General features: G+C 43.7%; 1 protein-coding gene across 6 annotated transcripts in view; it reads left to right on the top strand.

Moving 5' to 3' along the window:
• ATP8B2 (ATPase phospholipid transporting 8B2) overlaps positions 1–22,377 on the top strand; it is an 84,664-nt gene that overhangs the window by 57,036 nt on the left and 5,251 nt on the right. For all 6 annotated transcript variants that reach the window (XM_019283318.3, XM_019283319.3, XM_010395087.4 and 3 more), the window contains 15 exons: positions 21–217; positions 1,330–1,538; positions 3,603–3,646; positions 5,197–5,362; positions 6,156–6,344; positions 7,098–7,213; positions 8,070–8,234; positions 9,806–9,917; positions 10,953–11,058; positions 11,872–12,019; positions 14,846–15,029; positions 16,577–16,800; positions 18,133–18,216; positions 19,187–19,432; positions 20,788–20,926. In XM_019283318.3, the coding sequence (XP_019138863.1) occupies positions 21–217; positions 1,330–1,538; positions 3,603–3,646; positions 5,197–5,362; positions 6,156–6,344; positions 7,098–7,213; positions 8,070–8,234; positions 9,806–9,917; positions 10,953–11,058; positions 11,872–12,019; positions 14,846–15,029; positions 16,577–16,800; positions 18,133–18,216; positions 19,187–19,432; positions 20,788–20,926 (2,329 nt within the window). The remainder of the gene's footprint in view (positions 1–20; positions 218–1,329; positions 1,539–3,602; positions 3,647–5,196; positions 5,363–6,155; positions 6,345–7,097; positions 7,214–8,069; positions 8,235–9,805; positions 9,918–10,952; positions 11,059–11,871; positions 12,020–14,845; positions 15,030–16,576; positions 16,801–18,132; positions 18,217–19,186; positions 19,433–20,787; positions 20,927–22,377) is intronic.

The raw sequence follows: 22,377 nt of genomic DNA, 5'->3' as shown, positions 1-22,377 counted from the left end.
TTTTTTTTTTTTTTTTCCAGATCTTTGCATTTTTAGCATTGATGTGTCTCATCCTAGCCATTGGCAATGGTATCTGGGAGCATGATAAGGGCTACTACTTCCAGGTCTATCTGCCCTGGGCAGAGGGTGTCAACTCTGCCCCCTACTCCGGCTTCCTCATGTTCTGGTCATATGTGATCATTCTAAACACCGTGGTACCAATTTCACTCTACGTCAGGTACGTGCCCGAAGCTCCTTTCACTTCTGATCTTAGGAGCCTTTGCCTTAACTGGGAGCAGCATTTTCGTTAAAACCTAACACAGCCCCATCACGGATGATCCTACACAACCACATTCATGCTTTTCCTGTTTCTGCTGCCTTCAGAAGGCTTTATCAGGGTTGGAGTGGGGACAACAGTGAGCCCTGAATGAGGAGAGGATGATTTTGCAGTTAAAGGGGAGGTGTAGGTGTGTAGGATGCTATAGGAGTAGGGCTGGAAGCCTGCCACCATTAGCACCTTGCTAACAGTGAATGAATGGCCTGTTCTTTGAGGTAGCTTTAGGACTGTGTGAGGATTGCCAGGTAAGTAGGTACAATCAGGTTGAAGTACTTGGTGTTATATTATCAGTGTGATTGTTGCCTCTTCCCAGACAGTGCAGAGATGTGTTGGTTATTGGTGATAGCCAAGCAGGAGCGACAGGTAGGCAATGTGTCTGTGATGCTCTCAAACCTTGGGGCTGGGGTAGAGATTGCATAGCCCTGTTTAATTTATCATTGTACCTGCCATCCGTCACCTTTGCTACTGAGACTCTCTTTTGTGCTGGTAACCATGAGGAATGAATTGCATTCCTGTCCAAAGTGAAAATCCATGTCATCTTCAAGCTGATGCCACTCTTTGGTTGTACTGAGTGACTCAATGGCTCTCTTGCTGTGGAGTTCTCTGTTGTTTGAGACATGGCTGTGCTCAGCCCCTGGCACTGGGCTCAGCCCAGCCCACAGCTCTGCTGGAAACCATCTCCTGAAACAGCACCAAGTGAAACCCACTGCTCTTGCCTCACTTCTCAGTCCAAAAACTTCTGAAACTTTCCAAGTACTTTTATAAAGTACTGCTTTATAAAACAAAGGAAATGAGTTTGCTGTAAACTTAGCAGATCATTTCAGTGAGCCTTGATTCAGCATCCCTTACCACAGGCCGCCTGTGGACAGATGAGTTCAACCTGTCGTTGAACTCAGCCTTCAAAGGGTTGACCCTACAAAGTTGTCTCCTAATTGCAATTGATAATGGTGGTGCTGAAGATAAAGACCTTGTGCCTTAAGGTAATGAATCACCTTCTCTTTCTGTTTCATCAGTGTGGAGATTATACGCCTGGGTAACAGTTTCTACATCGACTGGGACCGTAAAATGTATTACCCGCTGAATGACACACCAGCTCAGGCCCGAACCACTACACTCAACGAAGAGCTGGGACAGATCAAGTACATCTTCTCAGACAAGACAGGAACTCTCACCCAGAACATCATGTGTTTCAACAAGTGCTCCATCAATGGCAAATCCTATGGTATGTTACCTGTTTGTCGTGCTCTCTGGGTTCTGTTTCACTGTGTGCCTCTTCATCCACAGAGACTAAATCTGATATCCAGAAGAGAATGCCACGTAAGGAGCTGCAATGATCAAGTGCAAGGCTGCCCATCAGGGATGTCTGGACAGCCTGATTGCACCACTTGCCACATATTAATAGTTTCCCCTTCTTTCTCACTCTTTTATCTCCCATTTTCTGCCCCACTGTTATCCCAACTAAAGAACCAACACTATTAGTTTCTCCTCATTTGTCCCAGATTTACAATATCTGTACTCAAATTTGCAGGGTTTTTTTTCTGATATCTCTAATTAGGTAGTCTCAGCTTTTTATTGTATTATTGACATTGTTAGCCAGGTATTATTGCTAACCTTGCAAAACATAACATGTAACTCACATAACTAACTCCCTATTAATCCCTTATAAAATCAGCCATCCCTCCTGGGGCTATCTGCAAATTTTGTCAGATTCTCACACTGTTGTCTCTCACTTTCAGCAATTTCTCATGACATGAGTAGTGATTTTCCACATCCTTTTCAGGTAGTTGGACTAGTCAAAGACCTGGTCTTTGTCCTTACACCTGACATTCTTCACCCATCAGAAGAGAGAAAAGTTGGTAGGGAGTTGGAAAAAATGGGGAACAAGAGTAATTAGTTCTGTTAGGTCCTAGAAGTCATTGGTTTAAAAGGCTTGTTCATGCTATGGCCCCAGGCAGTTTTCTTCATACTGCTCAAGAGGTGCTAACACTTCTCAAACTGCCTAATTGATTAACATCATTAGATGCCCCAGAGAAATTAGTCACTGCTTATTCGTATATGGATGCTTGCTTTGCCTGTGTCAGACCCGTTGATGCACTAATGTGCCATAAAGCTTGCATCCTTTCTTAGTACTGTCAGCTGACTGGAAGAAGATACTTCTTCCTATCAATCTGTGTATATTTGGAGACCACCATATCTCAAACAGTGATACTATGGTATCTGACATAGTACTGCTGAACAGTTTGAAATCTCTCCCGTCATGTGTCCTTAACTGACTTTTCTGAAGCAGATGTCACCACTAACAGATACAGGGTAAGGGTTCAAGAAGTGAATGGGAAATACAGGCAAAGAAGTCAAACAATCTATTGCCTGTAGTTTTCTAAATGTTTAGCTTCTTCTAGCACAGTACTTCTCTGCTGTTCAGGGGCATTCAGAAAAGCCATGCCAGAAAGGATGATCTAGTTCTGCTCTCCTCTGGGCTTAAGGGAAGGAGGTGTACAAAAGCCTCTTGGCTATGGTTCCCAGGGAATCAACTGGTGCTTAGGTTCTCAGGAGAGGTGTTTACTGTGTTTTCTTTTATACCCTTGGGGCCTTTGTGAAGGCACACCAGCACTACACTTGAGGTTGGTCACAGTTGAGGTTGCTGGGGCAAATATGAGTCAATCATTCCTGTAGTTCATTGCATTTCAGTCTTATTTCTATGAAGTGTTGGGACTGGCTGGCCTTGGCACAGTCCAGACCTTCCTAGTGAAACTTGTCTCTGGGCAGAAGTTCTAATTATGTATCCTGGAGATGACATATCTTCAATTCCTGTAACCAGATCATGTGTCCAGGGAATATCAGTAGAGCAGCCTTGCTACCTAGATGGGGGGAAAATGGGCTTTGAAGACCACTTTTCTGTGAGTGTCCAGGGAGTGCTGCAAATAGTAGGATCCAGGAGCTGGATTTTGAAGGAGAAGGCACAAGAGAAGTCATCCCCTGGAAGCACTTTCATTTCCTACTTAGCACTAGATCCTCTCTGGGTTCAGCTCAAGACAAGTCTTCTTTACTCAAATGCCAGTCATTTTTATGGTAACTGCTGTGTGTTTCAAGCATCTGTCAGTCTCTGGATTTTGTCATGGACCAACATAGAAACTGATTGTTAGTATCATCAGTCGTCAGTGCCCGTGTCAATTTACTGAAACTTTTAAAATAGATTCTAGCTCAGAAACACTTTAACCAATTTTGTGGCTCAGAGACTGCACTTATCCACAGTGTGTGGCTATAATTTCATCTTTCTTGCTTGCAGGTGATGTGTATGATATGTCTGGGCAGAGGATAGAAATAAATGAGGTAAGTGCTCAGGTGCTGTCAGGATCTTTGCTTTCTGTGGACCTGGATAAGTACCAGTGGACACAGCCCACAGAGGCATAGCTTGTGGTTTTGACCCTGCAAGAGCTGATGCTCTTGATGCTCTTAACAGTGATGTGTGTTCCTCTGGATGTGAGAGAATTCCCAGAGTTAAGTTGCTTTCCAGTAAGCCTGGCTTAAACCTGCAGGTCGGGAACAGCCCACTATCCCTTCTGCTTCACCAGACATCCTGGTGCATGCACAGCTTCTCTTGAAGACCTGACCATTGGTGTTTGTTGGAGACTTGGACATAGATGAATTTTATTAACCTTGGTATTTAATTAAAGCTTTAGTGAGGAATTAGTGAGTGCAGTTTATACCAATAGCAAGGTCACTGTCAAATTCCTCTAATGTCTGGGCTTCAGAAAGTGTGAAAATACGTCATTTCTACATTTCTCTTTAGCCTCTGCTTGCTGGCACAAACGCACATGTCTTTATTTCTAAAATGTCTGAAAGCTGCATGCAGTAATCCAAATAACAAACAGCAAGATGATGATGAAAATCCCTCTCCCCGTTCCAATGATTCATTTCCAGAATGAATTCAGAGCTCAAATTGCCCACTGAAACAGGCTGTTTGTCCTGAGTGCTGTGCCTCCAGCCTGCCATCTCTCCGTCAGCCTTGCTTGGTGACACACACTGGACCCCTGCCAACTGTCCACCCCACTCTGCTGCTCGTGACACTCTGTGGAGCAGAATCCTGCAGAGTCCTCCAACAATCCATGATGCTGCTGTGCCTGGACCTTGCTGTACAGACGAGTGTGGGAGGGGTCAGTCTGTGCTCTTGGACTGAGTGCTAAATGTCAGTGTGCAGCGGTCAAAAGGATGATTCCCATCCTGGAAACTCTGAGCTCACCGGAGATGGGGCAGGAGACAGAATTGTCTGAGGCAGGCTTGGCAGTCCGTTACTCCATGACACATGGTGCAATGAGCTTCTGGACATTTCTCCAGTGTGTTCTACTCTGCTTGACAAAATGGGCAGTGCCCATGGAGTTTAACCTTTACGTCACCTGTCTGTCCTATTTTTTCCGCATCAGGATTTTTTCTGGCATTGAGAGAATGTGGTGGATAAGACAACCTTTTGAATTGTTTCAGACTGGGCTCCTGCATTCTAGTATCACAGGCAGCCTTTGACATCATGAACACAATGCCTCCAAGCACGCATGTGTTGAAGGCAGGCACTTCTTTGCTGTAGGTATCCATTGGCAGGGATCCTGTTGGAGCATTAGCTGCCTCTCAGAGAGGCAGTTTAGTTAATTGGTTTGTAGCTTGAATGGTGCTCTGAAAGACACATCTAGTGCCTGTCCTGTCCCATGATTAAATACCTTTCATGACCTCCCATTTCCTTAAACCCACCAATCTCTGTCATGAGCAGCCAGCCCTGCAGGATGGGGTCCTTTGTAAATGTGAGGAGCAGAGAGGGCCTGTGTTGGGCAGGCATTGGTGTACAGCTGTGTGAGAGCTCAACAAATAATACCAAGCCATGTTTTTTTCAGAACACAGAAAAGGTTGATTTCTCATACAACCCATTAGCCGACCCAAAGTTTGCCTTCTATGACCACAGCCTGGTTGAAGCCGTGAAGCTGAATGATGTCCCAACACACAGGTTCTTCCGGCTGCTCTCACTTTGCCACACAGTGATGCCAGAGGAGAAGAAGGAAGGTGAGTACTGTTGGAGGCGCTGGAATGAGTGGTTATGTTCACTCGCACCACAGCATGTCTTCTCTCCACAGAAGCTGTTATTGGTCCTTTTGGCTCCCTGGTGATTTTCTGTAGTGTGGCTACACATAAATCAGTGTCTTTGGAGATGCCACATGGGAAGAGAAAGGACCAGGGCCTCCACTGCCTGTGTGTTCCTATGGTGGAACAGACGTATCATACTGCAAACACCACATCTCTGGAGTGCGGAAATTGCAGGTGCCACGGCTTCCCTGGGGTGGCAGAGGCTTGCCCCACTCTTTCTCTGCTCTTCTGCTAGTGCCACAAAGCAAAGAACATAGAGCACCTATTCACTGGAGACTCATTGGCTCCTCTCACCCAGTGTGGGTGACCCAGCTACTGGGTCAGCCTCCTCAAATCCCAGGCAGGATGAAAACCATGCTTTAAAGGCTAGAATTAATTGACAGGTATTAGGTGAAAATACTGATCAGAAAAATGTGCAGATCTAACTAGAGGAGGGTAAACCCAAGGAACTTGTCCTCTCAGTGAGATGTTAGACTCCAAACAGAGTGATTAAAATCCCCAAAAGAATCCAGGGGGTCTCTTGCACTATCCTGGAGGATGGGTTGGTGGGACTTGATGGAGATGTGTGGACATAAGGTGCTTTTTAATGCTGCACTTCTGTGGATAGACAGAAAAGCAAAGGGATAACTGCTGTATAATGTGTTGGATTTTGTACTTTTTTTAGCTCACAAATAGGTCAGATGCCACATTACATTTTTTTCTGTCATGTCAGGTAACTTGGTGTATCAAGCACAATCTCCTGATGAGGGAGCCCTAGTCACTGCTGCCAGAAACTTTGGATTTGTGTTTCGGGCTCGCACACCGGAGACCATCACTGTCGTGGAAATGGGAGAAACAAAAATATACAAACTTCTGGCCATTCTTGATTTCAACAATGTTCGCAAGCGAATGTCTGTGATTGGTATGTTGCCTTTGCTGCTTTCTTTCCTTCCTGACTTTTTAGGTTCTGGAGCTGTCCCTCATTCTGCTATGATCCATTTTTCTAGGATACCTCTTTTGCAATGTGCTCTGAATAACATTTATTTCTGAGGGCTTGAGATGTGTTGCCTTGGCTTTGTAGTTACACAGGAACAGTGCCAGAAAAATACTTAAAGGAGGCAGGTGGGAGAAATCTCAACATCTGGACCACAGGGATGCAAGCCAGCCTCCTGAAGACGCTGAGCTTTTCATGTATCTTGCTCCCCCCATTACAATTAATTAGCTTTTAAATTATCAGTGAAATTTGAGGAAGTAGGAAAGGAGAAAGCAAGAATGAACTGAGAAACCCACTTTCCTGAACAGAAAATGGAGAAATTATTCAAGAAACCTTTTGTAGCCTTTATTAACCCTCCAACATACTCAAATATATCAGGAATATCATAATTGTAGTTACAGTTTACTGGTAGGAGAAATAGGAAAAGTAGGACCAGTTCCCTAAAAACAAGTTGTTCTTAACTTCTGAGTAAAGTTATGTCTGTAGGGACACCGTAGTGTCTGCTCAGACCAACGCACTCCCGTCTTTTCTAAGCAGAGCTTGTCTTGATTCCTGGGAGTTTGCCAAAACTTGGGGAAATTCAGACACCTGTAGAAATTTTTCTTGATTTTGATGGAAGGTCTGTGTACCCCAAGAGCATCATTCTGGGATTTGTAGCATTTCTTTTCCTCTTCCTCACAGTGCGGAGTCCAGAAGGTGACTTGACTTTGTACTGCAAGGGGGCTGACACCATTCTTTATGAACTGCTTCATCCATCCTGCAACTCTCTCAAAGAGGAGACCACAGAACACCTGAATGTAAGTGCTTCCTTCTCAGCAACATCTCTGCTTTTCTCCAGTGTACTTTGTCTTCAGAAAAAAACCCCCAGATTTTAGAAGCAGCACTTAAGCACCAATTTTTAGTTATGGAATAGAGAAACAAATTAATTTATATGGCCTTAGGTATCAGATTAGTTGCCTAAGCATGAGCACCAGGTGCCATTTGAACTGCTCCAGGACAGTCAGCAGATCAAGGGAGGTGATTCTGTCCTTCTGCTCTGCTCTTGTAAGACCTCACCTGGAATACTGTCCAGCTCTGGGATCCTCAGCTTAAGGACATTGACCTGTTGGAGTGAGTCTATGGCTACGAAGATCATCAGATGCATTTCACAAATACATCTTTGCTGTTCCACCAAACACTGAGCTCCCCATTGTACATCAGAAAGCACAGTTACAAGAACTTGCTGAGATGCAGTGACTGGCTGTGCTCATGCTGTGCATTTCAGACAGAATTCATACCCTAAAAATGTTGAACCCATGTCCAAAATTGAAGGTTGTGTTCAGTGTTTATTTAGGTCTCACTACTCTGGACCTCTTGTTGAGAAATATGAGCCTGGGAAACAAATGCCCGGTTACTGTAGAGCTTTAGAGCCAGAAAGTAGAAAAGCCCTTTTGAGTTTTTTCTTCACAAGGACCATGGATGGCAACGTTAAAGTGGTCTGAAATTGCTATTTAAAAATACCACAACGTTTGTGGCCTAAGATGTAATTTTTTCACCTTTCCTCTGCAAACTTTACCAAGACGCTTTTACTGGTCTGCTTTCTGAGGGTCCTTTGTAAGGCTGGCTGACCAGAGTGTTCTTCTTGGACCTTTCTGCCTCACCACTGTATTGCAGGAGTTTGCTGGAGAAGGCCTGAGGACACTCGTGGTGGCCTATAAAAGCTTGGAGGAAGATTACTTTCAGGACTGGATCAGGCGTCACCATGAAGCAAGCACTGCCTTGGAAGGACGGGAAGACAAACTGTCAGAGTTATATGAAGAGATTGAAAAAGACCTAATGGTTGGTAATTCAGGGAATCTGGGCCAAGCTGTGGGGGAGGCAGCGAGGGTGGTGGTTTGTCAATAAACAGCTCAGTATGACTTTGGTAAACATTGCTCTGCAAACAGTTCAGTGGGCTGTGTGACAGGAGCGGTTCAGAACAGGGCAGCCCTGGGTGTTCACTGGCACCTCCATCAGGAGCCCATTGCTGGGGTGTCAGCCACTGGCGCAGGGGAGTGGTTTTATTTTAACTCACATGGGTGTCAGAGTAGCTTTCTCATGATGAAGTGACGTACCAGAGCCTGCAGGAGATGATGTGGACACAAATACTTCATAGCTGTCCTTTGTATGTGCAAATGGCTGATCTATTTATTTTTCAGCCTTTGAAATGGCAGGCAGTGAATAATTCCCAGTGCCCCTGAGAGTGTCTCCTTTGTTCTTCCAGCCGTGGGCAGGATGGGTAGATGATATCCATGAACATGTTTGTGTCAATTTGAAACAGAGCTAAACTGTGATCTTTGAGTCTTTCTTCTCTCCCTCAGTGTTGTTACAGTTTTTAAATGCCCTGGAGGGTTCTGCCTGTGTTTTAGAGCCATGAATAATGAATGAAAAGCATGTGTGGGATCTGAGGAGAGGCAATTCAGTTTTTGCACTCGTGGCAGTGCTTTCCTGAAATCCTGGCAGACACCTTTGCTCCTTGCATTAGCTGTATGCTCCAAATGCCAGCAGGCCTCAAGGAAGAAGCAAGTGTGACCTGAGGATGCGAGATGGGAGCCTTTGGAAGTTGCATAGTCTCTCTAGCTGGAACAGGGAGTGCTGTAAAATGGGGATTGTACAATTTTGAGGACCCTGTAGAGAAGTTCAGTCGGAGCTTACAATGTAGTTACCTACATTGATAACTCTCATAGCTGATGTATGATGGACATCCCAGGATGCCAGAAGGGATCCTGGACTTAAAGCCAACCTCTGAATTTAGTCTCCCAGCAGCAAGAGGTAGGTGGTAGCAGTGAAACCTGAGGTAGCAGTGAAACCTCCATGTCCCTTTGACAGCAGGTTAAAGCCACCATCTCCAAATAGCAGAGAAAGCAGTAACTTTAGAAAAATGAAGGTTTGTGTCCTGAGCAGTCTGCGGTGTAGCTGTGTGGCAGTGTGGAGCAGGGGTGGGGACAGGTCTGTTAAGGGCTGGAGAATATGTTTAGCAGCCATGTGACATCTGCAGTACTGCACAGCTGGGATTGAGTTCCACACAAGAGGAGGTTTGGGGACATGGATCCACAGTGTCTTTGTCCCTCTGTTAAAGCTCTGTCTGCTGTGAAGGGACCACATGGAACAACACAGGCCTGTAGCTCTGCAAACATTCTTGCAAGTAATTTCATGCATATTTATAATCCATCAGAGCCTGGGGGGATTAGAGACTAGAACATCTGCAGGATCAGGGCTGTACTCTGTACAGTAAATTTGCTGAGGAAAAATGACAATCAGTACAACCTTATTCTTGGGGATTTCATTTGTGTTTGGTTGAGTTAGTTTTAATGCTTTCTCCTCTGGTAGCAGTGGGAGGACTTAACCAGCTCCCTGCCATTTCTGTTAAGCTGCTAGGTGCCACAGCCATCGAGGACAAGCTACAAGATGGGGTCCCACAGACAATTGAGACTCTTGCCAAAGCCAACATCAAGATATGGGTTCTCACTGGAGATAAGCAAGGTAAAGGCACTACGGCTTTGGATGCTTCTCTTCTCTCCCACTGGTGGGGTGGTTCTGCTAAGACCTGTGTTCTCATCCTTTGAAAACTGCACAGAAGACAAACTTACAGGGCTTTGCTTCATTGCCAGCTACACAAAATTTCAGTTGGCTGGAATTAGACTGGCTGACTGTAGCTTGTACCTGTCCTTAATTTCTGTCCTGAGGGTGGAAGCAGGGTGAAGGCAGAATCCTTTGTCTTTGGAGAGGTGACAGTAAGCATCCCATAGTCCCTGACATAAGCTGTGAAAAGGTGCAACCTTCATCCAGTTGATCATTCAGTTAAAGAAGGTGGAAAAAATCTTGTCTTGTTTTCCAGAAGCTTTAATGTTAAAGTGGATGTTGGGTGTGTTTCAGTTTGTTTCTGGCTCTCATCATTCCAAATAGAAACAGAGGAGAAACATAGGATTTTGGAGGTGAAAAGAACAGCAAATAGACTCCAGTGAATTCTTTTGGAGACATAATATATTCACTGAAACAATGGTGTTTCAGGGAGGTCAAAAGTGTTTGCAAATAATTTCATCCAAGACATGAGCAGAGAATTTTTGAGAAAAATGAAACATTTTGTTTTGTCATGTTCCGGATGCATTAATTTTGCTATAAAATAACGAAATATGTTTTTCAGAATTTTATGGACAAAACGTCATATTCTTTTTCAGAGCTGTGGTTTGGGGCTTTTCTGGAAGTATGGAGAGGGCAAATTAAAAATCCTGAAAAAAAATTTTGGATCAACATGAAGTGCTTTTTGTTTCTCCAAGTATGTTGGTCAAAGGGTGTTTTAAGCTTTTTGGTAGAGTTATTTTTTTCCTGTGGTCTTGTGAAGTCAGATTTGCTGCTACATCCAAAGTGACTCTCTTGGCTGTCTTACTGTTGACTCTGAAAGGCTCCAGTCTCTTTTGAGTCAGAAAGAGAGCTTTTGTCATGTGTACAAAAAGGTCACAGAAGTGGGTGAATTTGGGGCTGCTAAAATGGATTATCCTCCTGGTTTATCTTTCCCAGAGACAGCAATGAATATTGGATACTCCTGCAACTTGCTGAATGATGACATGGAAGATGTTTTTGTTATTGAAGGCAGCACATCTGATGACGTACTGAATGAGCTGAGGTAAATGGCTGAAACACAATTCACTGCTGTGCACTAGCACTATTTGTGTTTTGTATCATTCCACCTTTTTTCTCCTGTCAGTTTTCCTTGTTGCAGTTCATTCAAGGACCTTAGATAAGGGACACCTGTCTCCCTGGAAGATCCAGAAGCTAAACACAGTGTAGAGATCTCCTCTGAGAGTAAATGCTGAAGCATCTTGAATCAAGAGCTCAAATTAAATAAAGGGATAAGAAAGCAGAGTCAGATAGGGAGTATCAGGTGAAATTCACCAGAAGTGATCCTGAGCCACAAAGCTTTGGCTCCAGGTTTGAGCTATGCTGTTGCTCTGCTGCTGTTGCCATTTATTCACATTGCTGTCCTTTGTCTGGATATATCCTTTGTCTGGATACTTTTCTGGCAGTATCTGAGAATCTACCTTCCTTCCTCACCTCCTCTGTAGACACAGGTTCTTAGGTAAAGGTGGAAAACGGGAAAGGTTTGCAGTCCTTTTCTCTTGGAATAGACGGTTGCCTGACAACATGCACAGAAAATTGGATGCCCTTTGGGATACCATCCTTCGTGACACTCAGATGGTTTGTTTGACTTCAAATCAGCAGAAGTTTAGCAACACTTGTTAGAGTTTCAGAAATGTAGATGATCTGTGCAGACAGCAGTAGCTAAACAACACATATTGTTGTAGGGATACAGTAAAAATTGGACTGAACTATCAAAGGGAAGCATTGATTTTTTGTTTTCATAAAGTTGCTTTAACAAAACATGATATATCTTTTCAAGATTTTCATTACTTTCTTGTGTTTGGTTTTTTTTTTTAAGGAATGCAAGGAAAAAGATGAAGCCAGACTCCTTTCCGGACAGTGATGAAATCAACATTCAGTTTCAAAAATCTTCAAAAAACCAAATAATTTTACCTGATGAGCAAGCAAATGGCATGTACGGTCTGGTTATCACTGGCCACAGCCTGGTAAGGAAGGTTCAGAGCCTTGTTAGGGATGAGTTCCCTGAAGAACTTACTGGAAGGACATAACTGGCAATCTGAAAAATGCTTTAAAAATTCAACTCTAGAGGACAAGAATTTTTTCCCCCAATTGAGAATTATGTTCAGTGGTTATTTGAGCTGAGACATCAAAGGTGACAGACAATGTTTCAGAAGACAGGAACAGAGAACAGTTGGCCTTGATCTTTGGTGAAAAAAAAGGGATAGAGTAGCTGGATCATATTTAAATGTTTCTGGAAAGACACTAGAAAAATAAACAGGTTTGTGTTTGCAGCAAGAAGATAACATGAGATGTGGGTTTCAATGCCAAGGACATATTCTACTAAATACAGTTGAAAACAGATATACTTAATTGATAGGATAGAGATCTTATAACTTAAGTAATGTATTGATTCTCTCATGATGTTCTTCCAAGCAAACTGAAGGAATACACTCTAGATGAAATTGCTAAGGGACAGATGAAAGACTGTGGCTCTGAAGGGCTCACTGTTGATCTAAAACAACAGTTAGCTATCATCTGCAGAGGGTTATCCCACATCTATTTGATGGTCAGTGTTTGTGTTAACTGCTTAGAAAGAGAGGATGTAACACCAGGCTAGGAGAGGGTACAAAGAAACCTGAGTCAAGCATGATCTGGAAAGCACAGGGGGAAACTGAGTCATTTGGGGTTTCTGAGTCTGGAGAATACTGATCAGTCTTGGTAATAGTCTTCAAATTATAACAGGTAAACAAAGCAATGGAATTAAACTGAGATAAGAGAGTTTTTGGGTGAAATGTCTTCCTGGTGAGAATAGTGAAGCTCTGCAATAAATTTTCCATACTTGGAAATTTTTTAGATGTAGTTAGAGGGAAGAAAAAACAATTTAGATCAATTTAAACCTGTCTGTGAGGAAGGCTTAATTTATGTCAAGTTTATTTATCTGTTGTATTTTACTTTCCCAGTTCTCAGTGGAAGCAAATAGACATATTTAGAAAGTTCTGAGAGGTGCTGCCTCTCAGAAACAAGGTGCTTCTGTTCCCTGTGGTTGCTATCTCTCTCAGTGGCAGTCCAGCAATTTTCACTCCCAGCTCTGTACAGCCCAGCAAATTACTATTAAGAAAATCTCATCTAACTCTGCTTTTGGTTCATGTGCCATGTATACAGACCCCAAACACTTTCAGATAGTGCCTAGCTTGTTAAGTACCCTTTCTCCCTCTGTTACGCTCACTTCTTCGTGAGCTCCAGGGCCATAATCCCCTTTAGATTCCTACTGCAAAGTGGACAAGAGGTCTGTCAGATTTGGTCCATGTGTATTGCATGGACATCAGCTGCATGCCCCTTCTCTGTTCCTACTCCATCCCTTCAGCCTGCAGTGCAGACCCTGAGTGCTGTGCTACCAAAACACCACTGGCAGCAATGGAAAAGCTTTCTTTATATTCCTGGAAAAACACACGCTCACCACACCCTGGTGAGGGGATATGTCCCACACAAAGAAACTCAAATCTGGGCTGTGTGGGAGCAGCCAGTCCACATAGAGTAGACACAATGATTTTCACCAGGGTGATGTCTTTCTTCTCAGTGGGGACCACAAGGATAGTGCAGACAAATACAGATGTCATTTTTTTATTTCTATGAGCTTGAACAATGGTAGCAGTGCTGAACTGTCCCCCACACAGCACCTGCTCAGTGCTCTATCCCTCTCTGCAGAGGGGTGGGCAGTGGGCAGAGGGCAGTGCTGGGTTATGCACATGTCTGGTGTTGCCTGAACAAAGCAGTAAACAGAAACTCGCCAGCATCCTTAATGGCATCATCATGCCAGTTGATTTGGATGCAGTTGCACCATTAATATACAGAGTGATAACATTTTGCTGGTGCTGTGCAGCAAGGATGTTGAGGCAAAAGCCATCTCTGACTGCACTGACCAGCAGTACTCAGGCTAAACCATGAAAAGGTGTCTTGTTGAGCAAGCCTGCTGCCACTGACAGAGGAAAGAGGGGACACTGGTGACTCACAGCTCTGTGTTTCAAAAAGAAAGAATATGTGGCATAAAGACTGTCTGCCTTACACAGACAGGGCAGTGGGCCTGGTGTAATGACTCTGAGCAGGAATGAGCCCTGTAGATTCCTTCCATACATGTCTGCTAAAAAGAGACAACAAAGAACAGAGCCAAAACACATGATCTGAAAGAAATATAAAAAAGCTCACACTGCTCTCTCCTCCTCATGCAGAGCTGGAGGGGTGACTAGACATCTAATTATCTCAGTGCTTCCTGAACAGAAACAACACAGCTGTTGTTTAGAAGGTCAGCATTCAGAGTAAAGCAGCCTTCTCCCTAGTTTTGTGTTTTGCTTTGTCATGCCCACCTGAGCTTTTTACATGTTTTTTTTAATTAAGCACTTAACAAATTGGTATCTTTCCTATTTATCTCCCAGAGCTTAAATAGTAATCCAAGAGGGATGAGCAGAGACTCTCTCACATGGAGATACACAAGGTCGTCTCAGGCCCTGCAGCAGCTTCTTGCTTTTGGTGTTTTGACACTTCTGCCCTCTGTCAGGTTACATCAGCCAGAGCAGCTGTGGTGCATACCCAGCTGCGGTGCAAATCCAGATGTGGTGCACCCAAAGTGCAAGCTCGTAGGTGTAGGGTGCACGGCCTGATGTGCTGTGTGGATGCTCCCTGCAACTGGGTGGATGGATTCACCCAAAGGAATGGAAGAGCCTGGCTCAGCTGTCATGGCCACCTCGCAGAATCCTCTTTGTCAGGCCAGGAGTTGCTGCGAGCCTGCCCTGAACACTCCCTTTCCTCCTTTCCAGGCTTACGCGCTGGAAGGGAACATGGAGCTGGAGCTGGTGAGAACTGCCTGCATGTGCAAAGTGGTGATCTGCTGCCGGGTGACTCCCCTGCAGAAGGCCCAGGTGGTGGAGCTGGTGAAGAAGTACAAGAAGGCTGTGACCCTGGCAATCGGAGACGGCGCCAACGATGTCAGCATGATCAAAAGTGAGTGATGGCTGAGAGCCAGCATGCTGTAGCAGACTGACTCAAAGATGTATTTGCTCTCTGAGGTGGGCTGGCAGCAGGAACACGTATCTGAATGCCTCCTGCGCCACCCTCTTTGTGGAAACAAGTGCCTGTGTTCCACATTTTGGCAGGTCTCTACAGAGCATTCTCACCACAAATTAGTTGTGTCTCCTGCCTTCTGGGTCACACTGGGCTCCTTTGGGGGCTAAGGTTGTACTAAGTGCCTATTTTTCTGTTTCTGCCTTAGAACAGACAAAATGGTTGGTCTCAATGATCGTACAGGCCTTTTCCAACCTCAGTGACTATAATTCCATGAAAAGCCCACAGGGGTGGGGCTGATGTGTCAGTCAGTGTGTCTGCACAGCCACCATCACAAGGGCAATGTGTATAATGAACAAGTTTATATCACAGAGGGCCTGACTCAAAGCAGAAATAAAATCTTTGTGCCTGTAGATATTTCATATAGTATTGTGTGAGGTGGATTTTTTGCATTTCTTTGTGTTAGGTCTGTTTGTTAATTATCTCCCTTGAGTTACAGCTGATGGGTTTCCAGGCCCCTCCATCCTTGAGCATCATTTGATGCTGCATTACCTCAGTGAATTTATGAAAAAAAATCCTAACTAGGTATAATTAAATTAAGATTATTCAGAAAGACCTATTGCTAATCTTCCTTGTGTTAATTTGCAAGAATTGATTAACTGGAGCCTTTTAATTAAGAAAGAAAAGGCTAAGTAGAGAGCTTCAAGGGAGATAAGTCAGGCAGTCAGTAAAGAAAGGAGAAAAAAGTTAAAGTGTACATAATAATTAGAAACTAACCCGCAACCCCCACAAGAGGATTGGGACTCTGGGATTTTATCTCTTCAGTTCAGTGGAAACCACGGAATCTAACCAACCTTCAGCCATGAAGATTGTATTCATTAGTGAAAGCTGTATAATTAGCTGTCACATTAAACTTATGTCCATGTTTAATAAATGCAAGTTAATATTAAAAAAAATGTGACTCTTCTATCTAATTGTTTGATTGAACTAATAAAGCCCAGGAAACATAAAAAGGCTGCGGTCTGCCTTTTAGCGCAGTGTCTGAAAAATTTTAAAATGGTTTGAAGATTTTGTCTGTCTAGGATGATGTTTTAAGACTGCTGGAAGGACATGCATGCATGTAAATAAAAGTCGCATGTCAATATAAATTGTAGTTATTTTTTCATAACAGCAGCTGTTATGAACAACAGCATTTGTGCTGCTGGAAAGGGTTCAGAAAAAAACCTATAAACTGTCACTGAACCTATAATTTCATTCAGATAATAAAAGCCCAGTTATGAGAAATGTGTCACAGAGCCAAAATCATAGTGCTGCTGAAAGAATTAGTGCACCAATTGTTTTTTTTTTTTTAAATAGCTTTTCATTTTGACTGTTTATGAAGGCTGTGAGGAAATTAACACAGTGTTCCATGCAGGGTAACTAGTTTCAAAAATGGGGCAGTGATAACTCTCGATTTAATAATGTGATCAATGACCTTCTCATTGCAGCTGCCCACATTGGGGTCGGCATCAGTGGCCAGGAGGGGATGCAGGCAGTCCTGTCCAGTGACTTCTCCTTTGCACAGTTCCGCTACCTGCAGCGCCTGCTCTTGGTCCATGGGCGGTGGTCCTACATCCGCATGTGCAAGTTCCTCAAGTACTTCTTCTATAAGAACTTTGCCTTCACCTTGGTGCATTTCTGGTATGGCTTCTTCTCTGGCTTCTCAGCACAGGTAGGTCCAGCTTCAGTTTTCTCAGGGGCATGGAGGTGGTCAGCCTCTTCTCTGAAGACAGGCTGAGGGAGGTGGGGTGGTTCAGCTGGGAGGTGACAAAGCTTCAGGGAGATCTTAGACCACCTTTCAGTACCTAAAAGTGCTAAAAGAGAGCTGTAGAACCCTTCTTAGCAGGGCCTATCGCAGTACGACAAAGGGTAATCATTTTGAACTAAGCTTAGATTGATACAAGCAAGAAGGTTTTTACAATGAAGTTGGTAAAACACTGACAGAGGTTGCTCAGAGAGGTGGTTGATGTCCTCTTCCTGGAAACATTCCAGGTCAGGTTGCATGGGGCTCTGAGCACTGACCTAGTTGAAGATGTGCCTGCTGATTGCAGGGAGGTTGGAATAGATGAATTTTACAGCACCCTTCCAACCAAAACTATTCTATGAGTCTATATCTAGCATTTTCAAGCAAAGCATCTGGAAACATTTTACAAGGAAATAAACTAAGCCATTCCTCCCACCTGACTGAACAGACTCAGGTCTGTCTTCTTCAGCCATATGGGTATAAAGCGGATATTGCTGCCTTCATCATGCTGCTGCTGGAGGATGGATGCCTGGAGACAGAATATATATATCATGGAATTGTATAATCATTAAGGTTGGAAAAGACCTCTAAGACCATCGAGTCCAGCCATGAACCCAACACTGCCACATTCACCACTAAACCGTGTCCCCCAGTGCCACATCCACGTTTTTTAAACACTGACCAGCCTTTCAATGAGGAATTTTTTCCTACTATCCAGTCTAAACCTTCTCTGGCATTTAGGTGCATTATGAAGCACATACGTCATTAACAGGATTTTCAAAAGTATTCAAAGTGATTATAATCATCAGCTGATGACACAGATTAGAGTTCAGTGCAGATCTTGTAAGATCTATGCTTGTGCTGTTAGCATATTTGGAGCAAGCAGTTTAACCCTGAGATGCCTGTGGGCACCAGGAGCTTGCAAGAGGAGCACATCTAGAGTGAAAAAAGTAGTGTTAGTTCAAGGCAAACCAGCCTCCAACCTAACCCAGCTGTGGGGAGTGCAGGTATCCAGGGGGTGGAGGTGCAGGGTGATGCAGAGGGATTCTGCTCTGGCTGCAGCCAGCAATGGGTGCTGAGCAAACTGGGCTGGCATAATGTGATCCTTCCCCTGTTTAGGGATGCTGAGCTTGAGTCATCTTATCCCTTTTGTCTCAGTAACATCTCAAACCAAGGTGTTGCAGGAATTAACTGCATATACTTTCAAAGAAGTGGAGAATACAGCTTTTTGCTAACTTCACGCTTTGTTTTTTTTTCCAGACTGTCTATGATGAGTGGTTCATTACACTGTACAATTTGGTATATACCTCCCTCCCAGTGCTAGGAATGAGTCTCTTTGATCAGGTACTGTTTCTGTCATCGTTTTGGGGATTTTTTTCATAGGGGTTTTGTCTCCAGGTGCTTTGAGCTGGTTCCATGAAGCAAAAGCAGCTGACATTTTGGCTAGATACTGTGGTAACCCCTGAAATAATATCCTGACAGGGAGAAATTAGAGCACAAAAAAAAGACGCACCAGAGAGAAGGTATATTCCCTCCTAGTAATATGATTTGGGTTTAGGTAGTCCTGTGAGCAATAGGGAGTTGAGAGATATATGATTACCCTGATTTGGTCTGTAGGTCTCAGTGTGTGATGAGACTTTTGGGTTAGGCTGCTGCCTACAGCACCAGCTGCCGTTGCAACACTCCCGTGGAGCAGTCATACCCTACTACCTGTGTTCCTGAAGCCTGGCAAGTGACTTTCTAATGACCAGACAAAACAATCAATTAGCTGGATCTTTGAATCCCTATTTTGCAAGTTCAGCCTTTCTAGTGAGTTCTTTCTGCAGTAATTTCACACCCAAATTTCAACCTAATTGTTACTGTTTGACAAGACAAAGGAGCAGTAAGGCTGTTCCTATATGCATTTTACAAGGTAAATAAATAGGAAGTGGCTACTTTCCAGTGGTTCAGTGCTCCACTCTGGACACTTAAGGGATCCAAGTCAGCCTTTCTTGTGTGGGGAGGTATTTTCTAATCCTTAGCTTCCAGCCAAGTCTCTGGAGAACAGACCATGCAGTCTGCTTTAGATGAAGTGTATATATATATATATTTTTTTTTTTTTTAAATCAGCTGTCAATTTTTTGAGCGCAAGAAAGGTAAAATACATTATGAAAATATGCCCAGGTGACCTTGGTATGTGGCATGCCAGTAAACACAACTGAGTGAATTGCGTGCTATGCCGTTCCTCATGGAAGTGCATGTCACCCCCTAACTGGCTCTGCATGCTTGGTTGGGTAGCTGCCAGCAAATCTGACTGTCTCCTCTTTGCATTCAGGATGTGGATGATCACTGGAGCATGGTGTTCCCTCAGCTATATGTGCCTGGCCAGCAAAACCTCTATTTTAACAAGGTGGTGTTTGTCAAGTGCATGTTGCAAGGGATCTACAGTTCCCTCATCCTCTTCTTCATCCCCTATGGGGCCATGTACAATACAGTGAGGAGTGATGGGAAGGCCATTGCTGACTACCAGTCCTTTGCTCTGATGGCCCAGACCTGCTTACTGATCGTGGTGTCTGTACAGGTAAGGCATCCTGGGTAACATTTTTAGGAATTGGTTGTTGTTTCATGATGGCAGCATCTGGAGGGCCAGTTAGGGTACTGACAGCATTGTATTTCCTACTGCATCTTGCATTCTTGCAAAAAACAGTCTCTTGACACCAGGTTAGTCTCCTCAGTTCAACAGAACAGGAGATTTGTATGTTATGAAAGATCTGGGTGACAGGAAAGAAGAGTCTTTGCCTTGGGAAGTTTGCAGTCATAACAGACAAATCAGTTAAGGCAGGGAATAGAGAAGGACTTGTTCTAGTTTCATGGGAAGGGTTTGAAGCACAGGACTGTCTGTCTGCCATCAGGCAGTTATTTATAGGCTCTCCATTATGGAGATGTCTGTGCAGCCTGGCCCAATGCATGATGTATGCATGACACAGCCTGAACTTGCTGGAAGAAATAGCTAAGACTTGGATGGTAGAAAAGTCAGATGGTACTATCAAGATGAGAGAGATTTCTTAAAAGAAAACCAATCAATCATACCTCCCTAGATAATAATTTCTGCTGTCTGAAGTCTTGCAGTCTTGTTCTCCTAACTTTCAATGCTACATCACAGCTTAGGGCTGGGGAAATAAGCATGGCTCATTTGAACTTACTGTGTTCAGCTCTGGGGCCCCCAGCGTAAGAGGGATGAGGGCCTGTTGGAGCAAGTACGGAGAAGGGCCATGAAGTTGATCAGAGAGCTGGAGCACCTCTGCTAAAGAGGGTGAGAGCATTGGGGTTGTTGAGCCTGGAGAAGAAGAGGCTCCAAGGAGATCTCCAAGGAGACCTCATTGCAGCTTTCCAGTACTTAAACAAGGGCTACAAGAAAGCTTTGGAGGAACTTTTGACAAGGGCATGTAGTGATAGAGCAAGAGTTACTGGCTTTGAAATGAGAGTGGGTTTAGATTAGATGCTATGAACAAATTCTTTACTGTGAGGGTGTTGAGGCACTGGCACAGGTTGCCCAAAGAAGTTGGGGATGTCCCATTCCTGGAAGTGTTCAAGGTCAGGTTGGATGGGGCTGTGAGCAACCTGGTCTAGTGGAAGGTGGTCCCTGCCTATGTCAGAAGAATTGGAACAGGATGATCTTTCAAGTCCCTTAATATCCTGTCTCCAGGACTGGCCCCTAGTGACTGCTTGAGAAGAGGGCAACAACAGGATAAATGTAGGGATCTTGCCTTGAATGGTTTTCCAGAATCTTATGATTTGTGACTTGTTATTTCTTGAGACTTTGAATGAATAGCATTCTCAGGGGGAGGTGTACAAAGCAGAGGACAAGCTGTGTTCAGCACAGATCTGCTGAATAAGGAAGGCACTGACAATAGCTGTATTGCTCTGTTTTTTCAGATTGGCTTGGACACCTCTTACTGGACAGTTGTCAACCAGTTCTTCATCTGGGGCAGCCTTTCTGTTTATTTTGCTATCACCTTCACCATGTACAGTGATGGCATGTACCTGATCTTCACAGCCTCCTTTCCCTTCATTGGTAAGCCTTGGGACAAATCTGGATTGCACTCAGAATGAACACACTGCAGGGCTTAAAGTTTCCAATTATTTTAAAGTATATTTCAGAATATATTGGTTGCCTTTTCTGCAAGAAAAGCCAGGATATTTTTGAGGGTTGCTGGGATTTATTTTGAATCCCATCCATCCAGGTGAATGTGTGCCACATTCACTTCCTTGGGTAAGAGTGGACATTTCCATGCAGTCATGAGAATGGTCCTTTAAATAAACCTACTGAGCAGGGTGGAATGCTTTCTGCTGCTCCTCTATATTTGGGTTCCAGGTGTCCAATTTTTACAGATATCTAGGAGCATCTTATTTGTAGAAGTGTGATCTTTGTAACTAAGTTAACATTTTGGCATAGGAAGGCATAGAAGTACAACATCCAGTCAGACATGAGAAAAATGCCATGTGATTGTGGTAAGCCTTCTGACAGGTTAAATGGCAAATTCCCAACAACAAAACATACCAGTGGTGACCAGGTTTTTGTAGTTATTTTACATGACAGGTTTCTGAACACATGCAAAAAATGAAGGATAAAAAAATGAGTCCATTTCCTGAGACTTTGACCAGGAGGAACATGTAACTTTAGCAGAGTAATTCAGACATTTTTAATAGATCTGTGCGTCCATAGCCAATATAGATACAACATTGTTATGAATCTCTACTTCTGAAATCCCAACACTTCTAATTTCAAGTCTCAGATTTTTGTATTAATAAGTGCCTTCATTTTTGACTGACTTTTTCAGTAAAAGCTTGTTTTGCCTATCTTCACTGCAACAGCAAGGGGCTTAGCAAACTTAGAAATATCTGAGATGCAGGTCAGTTGTTGCAACATATTTTTCAAACAGATGATCACATCCACTTTGAGATGGTTTTTAGAATCAAAAATGCTGAGTGAGAGAAGACAGAATGTCTGTTCAGTTTCCCAGGGCAGGTGGAGAGTTGGACTGGATGATCTTGAAGGTCTGTTCCCATCTTGAGGATTCTATGATGATTCTAACTCAATTGCCAGGGATATCTCATCTGCTGCTCTGCTATTACTACGTTGCTCAAAGTAGCCATAATGCTGAGGGCTACTCAGTAAGGTCCCAGTCTGAAACCATTTTTAAGGAAAGTGTTTCTAGTCTGGACTGAGAGAACTTGTTTACTTAAATTTCAGGGGAGTTGTATTACAGCAGCATTTGGCCAACTGGAAAGAAAACATTCAGCAAATATACTGCCAACACCAGCATCATTAAGCCCTGTAATGAGGGTTTTGCAGACCGTTTGTTCTATCTTACATTCCCTCAGTTTTGGAAAAGCCAGAAGTGAGCACTTTGGTTTCAAAGAAGTTGTCAGTGACATGCCACCACATGGCAGTAGTGCTGCCATTACCCCCATTAAGCTATGCTGTCTGTGCAGATCTCCAGAGCAACACACACTCCTCTCGTA

Source organism: Corvus cornix, chromosome Z, assembly GCF_000738735.6.
Source record: "Corvus cornix cornix isolate S_Up_H32 chromosome Z, ASM73873v5, whole genome shotgun sequence".
NCBI classification, from domain to species: domain Eukaryota; kingdom Metazoa; phylum Chordata; class Aves; order Passeriformes; family Corvidae; genus Corvus; species Corvus cornix.
The sequence above is the reverse complement of the archived record's forward strand: the minus strand, read 5'-3'. Positions and strand labels throughout refer to the sequence as shown.